At 40.4% G+C, this 16257-nt stretch overlaps 1 protein-coding gene across 1 annotated transcript; it reads left to right on the forward strand.

Annotated features, from left to right (window-relative positions):
- The first annotated feature begins 2497 nt into the window (after positions 1–2497).
- On the forward strand, positions 2498–8461 carry c2h1orf159 (chromosome 2 C1orf159 homolog). The gene is made up of 9 exons (XM_076758829.1): positions 2498–2719; positions 3524–3604; positions 3700–3784; positions 5093–5188; positions 5282–5338; positions 5556–5690; positions 5856–5881; positions 6055–6079; positions 6392–8461. The coding sequence occupies exons 2-9, from the start codon at positions 3533–3535 to the stop codon at positions 6493–6495; spliced, it is 600 nt and encodes a 199-aa protein (XP_076614944.1). The 5' UTR covers positions 2498–2719; positions 3524–3532; the 3' UTR covers positions 6496–8461.
- The last annotated feature ends 7796 nt before the right edge of the window (positions 8462–16257 follow it).

Below are 16257 nucleotides of genomic sequence, written 5' to 3' on the forward strand. Positions count from 1 at the left end.
TGAAGGCACTGAAGTTGGAGAGCGTCAGCGACCAATGTTTAACTATTGGGCAAAGAGCACCATCTACTGGCTATAGGAAATGTTTGACCACAGTCATTTTTTATTTTTTTTTTTAACTAAATTAACCAGATCTACAGTATACAGAGAACAAATCTAAGCAGTATAATTTCAACAAAAAATACACATCAGTCAGTAAGAAAACTTACCTGTTGACACAAAATTGTCAAATTTTTCAAGGACTGTTTGGCACACAGCAGTATTTCTCTCTGTTCCAGCAATCAGTTGTTGGATCTGAAAAACATTGAAGCATTTTTAAAAATACTTCACATTAAGAAAAGAGAAGCCGTGTGATGGAAAGAGCAACAGAACAAAGCCTGTCATCACTTACATTGTTCAGAGTTTCTTGAATATGATGGTATTCTTTCACTAAAACATCACTGTTAAAGAAAAGGACAATAGGACAGATGTCAATTTTTCAGAAGTGATTCAGCCTTTTTTTTTTTTTTTTTTTACCTCACATTTATAACTTAAGGGTGAGTTGCATATTTCAAGTGATATAAACCTGTCAGCTTTTTCTTTGGCCCATTTCTTGTTCTCCTCAAATTTATCCAGTATTGCAAAGGGTTTGCTTTTGTCCTTCAATTCTCCAAACAGGAGAGGTTTAGTGTGGTAACTGCTTAAAAACTTTGGGTCACTTCCCTAAACAAGGAGAAAACACTGGGGTTAAGTAATACAGACACAAAACATAAGAATTTTTCACATAATCAGAGTGATGGCTCATAAAACTGTAAGCACTACAGAACAATCTATGAGATGAATTGGATAAATCTCACCTCTTGTGAACTTTGTTGGGAGGTCCTGGATGAAACACTCATATCTTGAGATGCGCCCTGAGAATTTTCAGGCCAAAACTGAGACCCAAAGAAAAACTGTGAGTCTGTAAAACTATGGTAGGCGCTGGTAGCCACACTCCTGTGGATTGTTTTGTCCCCACAAGGTTTAATGGGTAAAAGAAAACACAAACACACAATTTGTTTATGCAGCAAAACAGTGTTTGTAGAAATCACATCAACACACAGACACATAAAACATTTCTACTCAAATATCTTGATGATCCAGTGAGCTTACGTTGTTTTTCAGATTAAAAACTGTTGACAACAGCCTCATATAACATTATTCACAACTGGAGAAAAGTCATAGCTCATGGGTTGTTTGCAGATGAAATCACATGGCACACCAAGCTAATCACCTGCTTCCTGTTGGGATGCTCAGCATTTCTTTTATGCTCCTCGAATGATTCATTGTGTTTAGTTATCTGTTTGTAAAGACAACAAGTGAGTAGCAACTTTAGCAAGCTAGGTCTTCTTAAGAGCATCAATTTAAGTGCTGACAGAGGGGTTGGAATCATGCTAGTTGGCTTTAGTTAGCTTTAACGCTAATCTAGAAAGGGTTTCATTAGCTAACTTTGACTAACATGAAGGAAAATGACCTTTAACTTCTTAGCAAGAAAATCTTAGACACCCTTTTCCACAGGCCAGTTGTGTTAAATTTAGTATTGTGCAATGGTTTTTAAATTGACTCACAGTTCGCATATCCTGTGATGAAGAGTAGCAGTCAAAACAGACAGAGTGCCCCCGAGTCTTAAAATCTCCCGCCCGCCTTCTGATCTTACAGCGCGAGCCTTGGTTGCGTTCGGGTGCCGTCGAAAAAGTCGGACACACAAAGGGGAGACCAAAACAAACGTCAAGCCAACCCTGGAGCACTGCAACACTGGCTTTTTTGTTTTTGAGATTTATCTATTAATTTGTTTATTAGCTCTATCAATATTTGCTTCTCATTTACAAAGACTCATTTATGAGCCTTCGCTGTTTTGTTCAATGAAGGGATGGCAATCCTGTTGGTGGGTATCTTTATGTTGGTTGGATAGTAACACATTCTAGCTTTAAGAGCCGAGTAATGTTACTCACATGATGCATAATTATGCCAAATACAAATTTCCATACACTAAACACGAATTATTTTTCAATAGAGAAACGTGTACGTTTTCGTGTCAATACTTAACTAAAATGAATTGAATTGAATTCACATATGCATATGCATGAATTTTCACACTTTTCATATTTCACAGTATTGTATTTAAAATGTGCTTCAATGAACAAGATCCTCAGTGTGAATATATTTGATCCTCAGTGGAGAACATTTTGTGATGCACAAGAATTAAAATTCATCCTTAGACTGTTGTGCTTTTCATAACAGGTTACAGTTGGCCTCCAAATCCCTAAAAAAAATCTTTAATGATTATTTCTATTTTTAATTTTAGGTTTTTTTTATTGGATTTACTATTACTACAGTTATTAATGAGTGGTCGTGGTCGAAGTAGTGGTAAATATTTTTTCGATTAATTCTAACCTTAGTTTTCATTTATTTAATTACATGTTTATTTTTTCTACTCACACACATTATGTGAATGAACGACAAAAAATCGGGGTTTTATTTTGAAAATTATACCCGGAAGTGTCCATGCTAAACGAAAGCAGGTAGCAATGGCTATGAGCTACGCACTGTAGGATTATCTGTGGCTGGACTGCAGAGGTGTATTGATGACAAAGCTGCCGAAAATATAAGTGACTGTCTGGTAATACCGCTGTGGCGGACGAAGCCTGACGTTGGGTAAACCACAGCTAAGAGTTTGGTCAGGCCAAAGCCTAGTGTTTGGCTGGTGAGTTAACTTTTGTGTTTCCAAATTCAGCAATGTGAAGCCGCTCAGTCTACGATAGGAGCATTCAAACATACCCGATAATGTAAAACAGATTGAAGTAGATTAGTAAATTTGCTTCTCCAACGCTGACGTCGGTATTTTAGCTCTGATTGCTAGCAGCTCAATCACGGCATAAGTTCATCCCACTGACAGGTGCTAGCTAGCTAAACACCTTGGTTGTATCGTGCATAACTCGCAGACTTCATGCCATTTTCTGACACTTTAGCTACGTTGTTTAACCCGTGAAATCATTGTTTTAGCATTAAGACACGTAGGTGTGAAAGTTAAAAGTTTTCTAACATAAGGGCAGACAGAAAAATGTATTTGACATATATGTTGTTGAAGACTTCCCCCTCATGAATATTCAAACTTGTGTCTGTGGTTGTAAAGTTTGGATGCAACACTGAATATCAGAACTGTACAACATCTGTGTGGTTGTGTTTAACTTAAGATGATTATAACTTGTCAAATGTGTTGTTAAGGCAGTTACTTTACAAGAGACATATTGAGACATTCACCCAAAAATCCTGACGTTGTACACTGCTCTGTGAAATTGAAAAATGAAATACAGACTACAATCACCAAGATTCAAGATTGGTCAATAAACAGCAGATCCCTCAAGATGGAAAATTACTTGAAACTTATGAGAATTTTTGTGGTCATCCTAATAATAATATGACAGATTTATTGGATAAGGACTAAATGGGTAAAGGTGTGTGTCCTACAGTGTGTGCATGTCTAACTCAAGTCTGTTTCACCGTTCAGGGTCTGAATATGGCTCTGTCATTCCTTTTGGTCTTGGCTGCGACTGTGATTCTTATCAGACCCGAGACACCTGTAACAAAGGTAAAGGTAGAAAACGGAAGCCGCTCCAGCCAGAGGGCCAATGTGTGCTTTGCTCAGGTTACACTGATAATCTGTGAATGCTGTTCTGTCTGTAGGCCCTGCATCAGAGCTCACTTGAGTGCTGCGGCGAGAAACAAAGAGTGAACAATTCATGTTCAAACGACACTCACTGTGAACCAGGTACTGTGGATGTACACAATGTCACCAAGAGTTTGGACCTTTTAACAGCACTGAGATCTCATCATCACCAGTGAGACATCAGCCTGAGTGACGTGATGCTCTGGCCTGCGATCAGTGATGAAAGTTAAAAAAAAAAAAGAAATCAGTAAGAAATCTATGGAGGCTCGAGAGTCCAGATTTTTAGTGTTATTTTTAAATGTTATGCTCACAACATAATCATTTCACTCTTTACAAGATGATGTCTTGTGATTTCCTGTGTGCAAATTAAAATAATATCGAGGGGACTTTGGGAGGTCTGTAAAGCCTTTGACCAGTCAACAGCTCAGGTTTAGTATGAGTCAGAGTCAGGTAACTTTAGTTTAAACCTGAATTTATTGGCTTTATTCATTCATTTATGGATCACAATTAATTTTTAAATTATGCTTTAGGGGCACAAATACAGAGCCATTGCATTCAGACTTCATTAAAAGATAATGGCACAGAGGAGATGTAAATTAACAGAGGATGTACCAAGAACAGAAGAACAGTACCAACACACAGTACAAACTACATGGACACTTGTGTTGCGTTTCATTGCTATGTTTTAAGAAAAAAGGAAAGAGAGTATGACTATGTTGTTGACAGTTTCCTCCTGCACCCTTCAAAGACACAGTGGAAGGATTGAAAAGGAAATTTAAAAAAGGGGGTTTCAGTAATGAAGCACCCGGCCCTCTCTGTGCTGACGTGTTTCCCTTATCCTTGGCAATGTGTAAAAAAAGGAAAACACACGTGGCCTTGACAGGTCAGCACACTGCTGCTTAAGAAAACACAAGCAAATGTGGAAGCACATGCACAGCGTTTAGAAAAAATGCTGCAAATTCAGAAAACACAAGCAAACACAGAAGCACTTAAAGTCGCACAGATGACAACGGAAACTGTTTCCAGGGGACGTTAAAAAGTGATGGACCGCTTTTGAAAAAACCCACAGTTTAGCTCATTTTTCAGCACCACTTACTGACAGATGACTTCAGTAACTCCTTGAGTCACAGAAGCAACAAGCGTGTTCCAGCTGTGTGCATCACTTTTAAGTGTCCTCTGGAAACAGTCTCTGTTCTCGTCTATGTGGCTTTCAGTGTTTCAGTATTTGGTTATAAGTTCGGTTTAATTTGCTTGTGTTTTCTTATTTTGCAGTGCGTGCGAAGTGTGGAAAGCATCATTTTTTGCAGCTTGTTACAGTTGCGTTGCAGGTTGAAATGAATAACTAGAAGAGCACGAAAGGGCAAAGGGTGGCAACTAATGTGAAATATATTCTTCTTGTGAATTGCGCAGGATGCTTCTTGCGTGTCCTTGAGAACAGCAACACCGTTTGCATATTCTGTGACTCAGCAGCTGTGGATTTGGAGAACATAACAGTCTGCACCTACAGTAAGGATGGGGAACTTTGGACTGACTGTTTTTAAATGCCTAAGAATCTGGATGTGTCATGTTTTTAATGTGACCTTTCTGTGCGTTCACTAGACTATACAGTGGAGAGGAAAAATCACACAACTGTAACTACTGTCATTCCTAAAATTGGTAAGATGTCACACCACAGTCATTATGGACTGATTTACTGATTTCCTCATGTGTAAGATTTACTTCATGGCCTTTACTGTAATGTGTTTACGAGTTTAACTTTTCAGGAAAAACCAGTTTCAATCAAATGTCTTTTTCGAGTGTCTGTTGCAGCTGGTAAGATATTCACTGTGTGTCTCATCCACTGCTCTGTGCTCTGTGCTGTCTTTTTGAGCAGGAGGGCCCGGTGTGGCAGCGTCTCTTCTTCTGGGAACACTGTTGATCAGCCTGTTCCTGATCCTCTCCGTTGCCTCCTTTTTCTACCTCAAACGCTCCAACAGACTCCCGAGCATCTTCTACCGCCGCAACAAGGGTAAACACTGTGCAGCTCAGACTGTAATTACACAAGCATGGTTTTGTGGAACCTGAATTACAAAGCTCTGCAGCTCCTGTTGACCCACCACACCCATTAAATCCAAGATAATTGACCTTGATTTTCAGTCAGTTAAATGTAACAGTGTTTTTTGTGCTTTTACAGCCTTCATATTCCAACCAAGTGAGACAGTAAGTCAGTTTTATTGCTTGTTCATAGTTGATCACACACTACAGAACATTGGTGTGAAGACTGTGCATGTCTTAATTATAACCTCAGCCTGTTCCCCTGTTGCTCAAAGACATTATTTGTAAATGTTTGTCTCAAAGGGATGGCTATAACGTCTGTTTCTCTTCCCCTCCAGGCTGTTATGATCCCATCTTCGTCAGGTGAGACTGTAATCTAACTGTTTTGAAAGTGACTCTGACCTTGCTGAACAGGTTGATGTATGGTTATGTGAAACTATTGAGTAATGCCAAGCAGTTAAAACATTAGCCAAGACTGTTTGGCAATGGTGGCGAGGAGTGTTTGAGGATAGGTGCAGCAATGCAAGCTTGCATTCACAAAAAAAGGTGATCTCGGGCATAAAAGCATACCAAAGGTTAGCTCAGCGACGCTATGAATGACTCCGGTGCTTGTCTCCTCTTGTTTTTCCTCACAGGTGATTATATGTTCTCTTTTGTTTTGTGTTTCCTTTGAAGTGAGGAAGCCAAGATATGTCAGAAGGGAGCGGCCCTCTGCAACATCAACACTGAACAGTGCCACCGTACCCACCACATCCACCACTCAAGACTATAATGTGTAGGAGGAGGGGTGGGAGTGCTGGTGCAGGTAGGAGAGATCGCTCAGGAACGATGTCAGAGTTTCTTATCATGTGAAGGTTCAGCAGCTTGAAGGAAAACCAGCTGACTTGAACATAAATGGCCAAATTTAACTGTAGCTGCTTCTGCTGCTTTCTTGTCACCAGGGCTGTTACTTTTCCTGTATTTAACAAAAGTATGACACTGACAACAATACATGTCCAGAGACGGACCTGTGGCTTCTTGAAACAGTCCATGACCTGTTCATACTGAATTTTTTTTCACATGACAGCTTAAAGAGCCTCCTACGGCACAGGATCACTCCTTTGAAACACTGTTATACTAAATCGTTTTTGTCTGCTGTTTGCTGGTGTGTGTTCAGGTGAGTTCCAGATTGTAAGTGATGGTTTTCATGAATATGTGGACGTGGTGTGTGAAAGGAGTAGTTCAACATTTAAGGAAATATATTGACTCGCACATGTTACGTGTTATATCTCCTTTAATCTGCACAAAAACTGAAGTGGGGAAAAAAATTGTAGGGGCGAGACAATTTTAAAGAATTATCGTTTTGCCACATTGCTTTTGTCCAGATTAAACAAATGAGATGTAACGTGTTAGTGAGCATAAGAGGTGCTGGAAGATTCATTTTATTACCTTTGGGCACAGACTTAGTCTTTATGCTAAGCTAAGCTAACCGGCTGCTGGCTGTAGCCATATTTTAACAGATACAAGAGCGATGTTGATCTTTTTAATTCCAACTCTCTGCAAGACAGCATATTCGCAAAATGTCATACTGTTCCTTTAAAGCAACGATGAATTGAGCCAAACTATTGTTTTGTTTTTTTTTTCCTTTTTTTGGGGGGGTCGGGGGGGGGGGGGAGTGACAGCCCAGTAACATTTGATAGAAGTCTGTTTTTTCAGGTTTGGATGTGGGTTTTTTTTTTTTTTTTACATGTGTGGTATTTATTTGCATTTTGAAACTGTGCACTGAGTCTTACTGATTGCAGTCAGACCAACAGAATAAATGTCTAAAAGCAGCAGAGTTCTCCGGATGGATCGGGCCATTTTAGGGACAGTCGCTGGAGGCCCCGTGTGGATGATTGTTTGATTGCTTTTTGTGATTTTATTATTGCATTTGTATTTATTATTTCTGTGAGCTTAACCAAGGTGAATGTATCACACATGTACAACCAATCATGCATCGCAGACCCACCCGATCATGAAAGATTGAAAGTCATTTTAAACAACAAAAAAGCTGTTAAAATACCAATTTTGCTCCATGAAGTAAATTTAAATTTCAATCTATTTTTTCCTCGAAACATAAAATTACTGAATCCTTGTGCACTTTATTTGTCTGAGGTCATCAGCTAATTTTAGAAAGAAATACTCAAAATAACGTGTTGCCGAAAATAGTGTGATTGCGACTTTGTTGTATAGATGGCAACATTGTTGTTGCATTGAACGTTACTTGACTACTACTAACTTTTGCCAAATGTTGTCTGAAGAAAATGGCTTTTACTGTGTGCCATTACTGTGATTACTGTGCCATTATGAGCTTTAACTGCAGCCAGGAAACGTTTCCTCATGGCGTGATGAATAATTGGGTATTTGAATTACATCCAGTGGCCTTTACTGTACACAATTCTCAAAAAGGCTGGTTATCCAAGTTTTATTTGCTACATGGCTGCTTATTTCTTAGAGTTTTGTATCTCGACAACACCAAGGCTGTAAAAAGTTCTTCGCATCTTCAGTATATGTGAAGCCATATGAAGTGAACCAGATGAAAGGCAGCAATCATTCCATGAATATTCCCCTTCTTGCTTCACGCTGTTGTACAGACAACCATAAGCTGAATGCATGTACATATTGTTTTATACAAATGAAGTATTGTTTTTGTAATGATATCCATATTCTAGTTTCAGTGCCATGAAAAATGTTCTGAAGATGTTTGGAGAAATAAAGCACCTTTCCATAACCATGGTTTCCCTCTGTGCGGTCATACAGACTTGAGTTAGCCTAAACTTCATATTGTTCAAGGACAAATTTGACCAGTTTTGGTTCTGTATGTGTCTTTTGTGACTCCTGCTGCTAATAATAAACAATGCCTCACTGTGTGCCAGACGAGAACTCCTTTTTATATGACAGTTTACTCTGCCCATTACTTTATAATTTCCCTGTTGGTCGTTACATGGATTGGCTCCTACTAGATGAGCAAATTACCAAGTAATGAATTGATCTTGACTGTTAAACTTATAGTATGCACACCAGAAACCAAGGTAACACATTTCTTTGTTTTCACTCGTGGTCATCTATATCCAAGTTGTAAGGTTGCTCAGCATGGTATGTTTTATTGTCTCTAATAGATAATATACTACTACAAGTCAACAATTAGGGAGACATATTTTGTAGAAACGAGTCAAAGAAGCGAGTGGAAGGCTTTTTTGTGTGTGAGACTTTTAAGGCTAGATGTTAAACACTGGGATTGTAATGATAGGATTTTGTGCTAATGAAAAATATTTAGGAAAAAACTGAAATTTGAGTTGAAATATTTAAAATGTCATCTGTTAGAATAAAAAATATCAAAGTATGCTTCATAGGAAAGACATTTGTTCAGACTTGTCATTTTCAATAAATGCACAATATGTATAAAACATCGATCACGGTAGCAAAATGTGTCCCTGTCCTTGAATTTCTATCATGTTAATAATGGAACTGATTATTGACCTTACCTTTAATAAATACACCAGAGTTTGTATTTTAAGGTACTGAAATGTCACACCGCTGGTACTGGAAGGTCGGACGTTTGCACCAGCAGCTACATGTGACTGGACATACTACTCTATTTATAACATCTGAGTGCCGGGCCCCAGCTTGACTTGTACAAGGACAGACAGACATCAGAGCTGAAATGTCCCTGCAGGGAGAAAGTACTGACACCCTCAGCCTGGACACGTCGTCCCTCTGCCGCAGGTAGGCTCCCATCGACTCCAGGAACACATTAATAAGAATGTGCTGTAGCTTTGTGCTTCATGTTGGTCGTGTTAATAAGGTCAATGCACAAGGCCTTTAATGACTTTGATGTAGGAAAGTTAAGGAGTTTGATAATCATGTCCATTATGTTGTGGATCAAGGAATGATATATGATATTTTACCCTGTAGCGTCAACAATACTGCAAAAAATGCTGATCAAATACAAAATGTAAGATGTGAGCTGGTGCAATTTTAAGTAACATGATAGTTTGATGTTTATATCATATTGCATCAGTGTATTTTTATTTTTTTTTTTTGCCCCCGCTGAGGTTGTTTGTTAAGCTGATACTGTGCGTTGCACTGATATTAGCCAGCTGAATCTTTCGTATCAGGTCATGTGACTGAGAGCAGGGCCATAGAGTATTTTGGGGTCTGTTATGGAGCGTGTGACCGTGGTGCTCTGGTGTTGCTTGGCTACTCTCTGACGTCTTAATCTCCCGAGTTTTGAACTAATACAGGAGCTTCTTTGCTTTCTGCACAGTCTCCTAATGACAGCTGATTACAAGGAGGGACGCACCGATACGATGATATCGGATATCAGTCCGATACTGACTCATATAGCTGGATCGGGTATCGTGACAATGCCGATTTATTCATTGTACACTATGTTTTCGTCGACGTGCCTATTTGCACTGAGCATTTCCAAAGAATCAAGATTCCTGTTTGTTTGAATACTTTGTTTTCACCGGTTACTTTTTTCAACTTATTGTGTGAATTGTGATTTATCAAATTTGTTTGCAATAGTTTGCAACTTAATTGTGATTTACCGTTTACATTTTGTTCTCATTTGATGCAGTTGTTTTGATTTATACTGGAACTTTAATTCTTGACCAATTTGTTGCTGCTTTCCAAAAGTTCCTGTTAATTTTGACTTTTTTTTTCATTTTTATGAAGTTGTTGGTGCACGATTATTTATTATTTTAATATTAAATCATTCATTGCATTTATATCTGTGTATTTATTTATTACATTTTGTTTTACAAAGTTAGGAAAGTAATGTTTAAGTCAAGCCTGACGTTCCTGAGCACATAAAAGAATGATCCCAGTCTATTGTGAGGCATTATCGGTACTCAGTATTGTGGATATCCAAATTCAGGTATCAGAATCAGATTGGAACTGAAAAAAAGTGGATCCCTAATTATAATCAATGTTAAGCAAAGCAAATGCATGCTCTATATTTAACTTAAATGTGCTGCTGTAACTTTAACTATAACCCAGTGAAGATATCAAGGATCTACTGCTACACTCTGTATAAGGCCGATTTCATTATTTTTCAAACCTAAATCTGCAACCTTCCAACACTAATCTTTGTTTGTCTTTTTCAGACTGAAGAGCATGTGAGGTATCAAAATGGATGATTTAGATCACAGCATGCACATTTCAGAATATGACTGGACGAGCTTCTATGAGGACAGTGAGCAGTGTGATCTGCTGCAGCCTTCGCTCGCCTGCCCTGATAACTGGAACCTCAGCGATTCAGAGGATTCAAAAAACTCAAGTTCAGCCTTCAGCAGAGGCCAAAGGGAGCTGCAGCCGAGTGACGCTGTAGGATGCTGCATGGAAGAAGTGCTGATTAATCAGAGTGGTTCAGGAAGAGAACAAGATGATCTTACACCAAAAACTGAAGAAGACAGTGAAAGACGAGTGAAGTCTGAGATATGCCTTGAGTATCCTGAAGGAAATAGCATCAACACAGAGGAGGTTTACGTGATGAGAGCAGAGCACATCACAGAGGAGACAAATGACAACATCGCCTCCACACTGCAAACTGAGCAACTGTATGTCCAGTCTTCAGAGGGAGAATCAACAGAGCTGAAAACGGAAACTGAAAGTGACACGTCATCCGCACATGAACCTGACCCACTTTCTTGCACAGGACTAAATGTGAATGAGCCACACGCTGCAGACAGAGCTGTGAGCGAGGATGTGAGCAGTGTCGCTTTAAGAGCAGAGAAAGAGCGCTGGTTCGTGACAGTGAATGACAGTCCTGCACGGCAGCGGGTGCATGCCATGTCTGTGAAAAAAAAACGAAGGCAAAAAAAACCTCGTAAGAACAACCACGTGTGCAGAGCCCCAGGGCAGGAGAAATCAGGTGAAACTGGCTTGGAGTTAAAAATAACCAGGGACAACAATGAATCTAAGGGAGGGGGGGACACAGAGTATATCACACAATCAAACCAGAGCTCAGGAGGGTATCCAAGTGCTGAAGACGATCCTGAGAGCCTTCAGATGGGAGTTACCTCAGAGTCATCGCAGATGTCTTTAATGTCCGGTGAAGTGGACATCATTCATCCAATGACAGACAAAACCAAACATGACCCGAGCAGCTCGGCATCCACAACGCCTGACATATTTACACCCAAAGACCCTTCACGGTTGGACAGCGTGGAATCTGATGAGCTTGGAGATGGTGTCGAATTCCTCTCCACTCACAGTTATGAGTCTGAAAGTTACCTGTCAGCTCCTGAATCAGCGGAGGAACCTCAGCATCTTCTCACTGAAAAGCAACAGTTGCAGAGCTCGCCATCTCTGACGAAAAACATCTGTCTCTTCAATCTCAGTGGGAGTACAGATGTTGATGACACGCAGTGCACAGAGATGCATTCTTGTCATAGCACTCTGTCTTGCAGTGTAACAGCTACGAACTGTGAAGGCTATGAAAGCACAAATGTTGAGCCTAACCAGATGTTTCCATCTGCTGCCCAAAGTGCGAACAAAATGCCAGATGACAACTCCACATGCAATAACGACACGCACGGCAAGCTGCTCCACATGCCCTCGGACACACCTGGACTCCAAACAAATGAAATCCGACTTTCAGCATCTGGTTGCTCTTCAGGAGATCAGCTCAGTCTTCCCCCTGTTCCCGATGTAACCCTAACACCTTGCTCTGTTGCCAGCAGCCCTGAAACGTATGCCAAAGCTGCGGGCCATACTCGACCTGTGTTTGCCATTTCTGCTTTTTGGGATGAAATGGAAAAATTGACCATAAATGACATTTTGCAGCTCAGGATGGGTAGAAGCACACCTCCCAGAGACACACGAGACACAGTCACACCAAATGTATATGATTTCCCAGCAAATCACAGCTCTGTGGTTGACACTGTGGAGTGTAATTTGTCTGATTGTGGTCTAATGGACACGTCCGACACCGCAGACTCGGACTATTTCACACAGCCCGATGAATCCAAACCAGATCGCTCAAGCTGTGAGTTTTCCACCTCTGATTTTGAGGAGGAGTACTGGCAGTTTCTTGGCACCAGTCGGAACCCCAGTCCTGACCCTCAAAGCAAAAACCAACAAAGGACAAGCAACTCTCCTCTCATTACGCATGAGGAAGAAGAGTCCACAAGCTCTGAAGGAAAAGAGACACCCGTACCCTCAGAGGACTTTGCCGGGCAAAGTTTGGAGGATCAGGACTCAGATGCTTTCATTTCAAGCAAACTTGGGTGTCCAAGACGGATAACAAAAAGCAAAAGTGTGCGCAACGTACAAGCTCTCAACATGGAGGATATGTCTTTGCAGTTGTTGTCAAGTAATGATGAGAGCAGTCTGTCTCTCAGCAGCTGTCCATCCCTGGAGGACAGTGGCAGCCTGGGAACACTTGTCCCTGCACCATTACTGTCCAACATAGATGTCCTGCATGAACATAATCAAATATCCTTCCCTCAAGTGTTTGAATACTTTTTCACAGAAGATAAAGCAAAGAGCGACTCCCGGTGTGTCACCATCTATGATCTGGAGGACATCTCAGTGGCTCCTCTGTTGGACTACGCTCTTTGTACATTCAGCGGTGAAACGCCATTCTCTTCCCTCCACGATTCCCAGCACAGCGAGGAGAAACCCATCCCTATTTTCTCTTGTTCTCATCCTACCATTAGAGAACTCACATTCCCACATCCGGAGTACATTTTCCTGAGCACAGACTGTGAGGAGGAGGTTGACATCTCTCCAATCAGAGTTGTGTCTTGCTCTTTTATCCAGAGCGTTGATTGGGGGATGTCTGCAGCAGCCCCACGTGGAATTCACTGCTGGAAAGGTTTGCTGTCGATAAGGAAGATCCGCTTCCACGACAAAGGTAGCATCTGGTGCAGAGGCGCTGGTGCTTGGGTGTTTCCAGTTGAGACAGACAAGGCTACCATGAAGGGAACAGATCCACCAGTATCTGTGCTCACAGATGGGAGTGTCTCTTCAACTCCTTCTCAGTTGTGCAGAGAGCTAGCAGTGCAGAGGAGGATTTTGGAAACTATTCGGACAACAAGTAAGTCTGAGCTCTTTCATTCACTAGATTGAAAAACGCATCCAAAGCAAAACTACATTTGAACGCATTCTACTCTCTTGTGCATGTTTATGTCTCTAACAGGACGAGAGGGTATCTTCTCCACACTGAGGCAGTCAGATATGTGTTTGGTCTGCATTGCTTTCGCCTCCTGGGTATTAAGATCCTCTGATCCAGAAGCTGCTGATGCCTGGAAAGCAGGTATCAAATCCCCCCGTATAGATATTTTGCTGCAATTAATCCACTAGTTAAACTAAAACCTGGAGTCTAAAATGCAACATTAAAGGCCCTTAAACCGCCTTTTCTACATCATTACTTCCTATGAGCAAGCACAAGAGCACAGGTATTTAACCTCGGTGGGGCTGTTATCAAGGTCATTGACACCATCTGGTTTATTAGCACTCCTGGCTGTTGTACTGGCAGTTGTTGGAGTCACATGAGGCCAACTGTGAATAGTTGTTAAATCTCCCGGGAAGGAATGAAAGGACAGCACTGTGGGTGGAGGATAAGTGGTGTGACAGACCTCCTCCTCTGTTGTGGGATAGTTTCTCCTTTGACGTAAATAGCCTCTGTCACTCGTCTTTCAAACAATCTGCCCTCTCTATCCAAATTATGTATGTTGTTGTCCTCCAAATCTACAAATAAGTCCAGTTGTCCTAGATTCAGTCCTCCTTGTGTAATCACAACCTGCATGACTGAGAATCTTCAGACATCTAAAGATGTTCTAACTTTGTTAAGTCAATCATGTTAAATGTGATTGAGAAATACTTAAGATTTGTTTTTAACTACTGAACAGACTGCACTGTTTAACTTGTCAAACTGACACCCACATCTACAAATAAACTTTTATTGAAATCTCTCAGCTCTGCTAGCAAACGTGAGCGCGCTGTCGGCCATCCAGTACCTGCGGCAGTATGTGAAGATGAAGAATCCTTCTCAAGATCATCCCTGATATGTTCACACAAGAGATGTCTTTTCCAAACATTTTCACTTGGGTCCAGCAAACTGATGCTTTACGTTCTTTTCAGCCTGATGCTAGTTGTCCATTTTTAGTAAAGAGGTAAGTCTGGAGATATTCTATGGCTCTTATTCCATGAAAAGACACAAACCAGCAACAAACAGATTGGCTTTGGGTTGAGAGCCACGGACAGAATGAAGGAGGAAACGTGACATTAGTTGGTTTTGTTTTCTTATGGGATTTTTTTTGACAGTAACAAAAATATAGCATGTCACCAGCCTCATCCTGTAAACATTAAAACAGTTCAGCTGCATTTTAAACTTCTCATAACTTTGAATTTTATTTTCTGGGTGAACTGATGTTGATATATGGACCATTCTGTACACAGTTTTATCTCGAGTTTTTGAATGTCCCGTTGTGCCTAAAACATGGCTTTGTATGTCGTGTAGCTGCAGTTGTTGCAGCAGCTTGGAGAGTTTTATAACAGATAAAGTTTATATGGAGTGTCTTTGTAAAGGATAAAAAAGGGGTGAAAACCTGAAAGAAAGTTGTGTTGCCGGCTGGTTAGTATGTATGTTGTAAGAAACAGATTCAGTAGGTGTCTGCTTGAGCTGTGTATGATGGGTAAGCATTGTCCAAAGCAGTGCTTCCCAAATTTTTTGGCTTTGTGCCCGTTTCATACAAAGTGTCGTACCTAGCTATTTGTGACCTCTCATCACAGGCTGCGTGAGCACTTCAGAGTAATTTTCCTTTTTCAAACCATAGCATCATTTTTTTTTGTTTCCTTCTCCAGTAATAAACTTACAACCCCTGAAATTAATCTCATGACTCCCAGGTTGGGAACCACTGGTCTAAAAAACTGTGTAAAGAAAAGGCCAACGCATCTGCTGTGGTGCAAAAACAAACCGTGTGTAAGCTTTGAGAATGGCTCATTTGCCTATACAAAACAATAAATCTGAAATATCTGTTGTTCTGTTCATATGTGTTTAAAACTATGCCGTTTAAAGATCTATGAGCAAATGATTGTTGTCAGAACTCCTCTTATCTCTTGTCAAACAAGACTGGGTACATATGATTTTACATATATGACAGATTTTGTGCAATAAGTGATTTAATGCAATAAAACTATGACCCCGCGCTTCTCTCTGTCCAAGTTGATGGGTGTGGGAAACAACTGCACTAGCAGGAACTATACTGTTGTTTTCCCACAGTCTTTCTGCATGGAGTTTCCAATTTATTAAAACTAATGCAAATACAACAGTCTTGCAATGCATCCTTTGTTCATGAAGGTTAGAATAACCATAAAAATAAAAATAGGTTAAATAACAGAAACACCTCTCTGTATAATGCAATTGATATCTCCCTATTATAACCTGCATGAAGGGAGGCTGTACTGAAGACCTGTTGTAGTGCATTAGTTTTAGCTAGGTGCACCTGATAAACTACATTGACCACAGGCTGCTTCTCTTTCAAACAGAGGAAGTCCAAGTGCAAAGAGAA

This window comes from Chaetodon auriga, chromosome 2 (genome assembly GCF_051107435.1).
Source record: "Chaetodon auriga isolate fChaAug3 chromosome 2, fChaAug3.hap1, whole genome shotgun sequence".
Lineage (NCBI taxonomy): Eukaryota > Metazoa > Chordata > Actinopteri > Chaetodontiformes > Chaetodontidae > Chaetodon > Chaetodon auriga.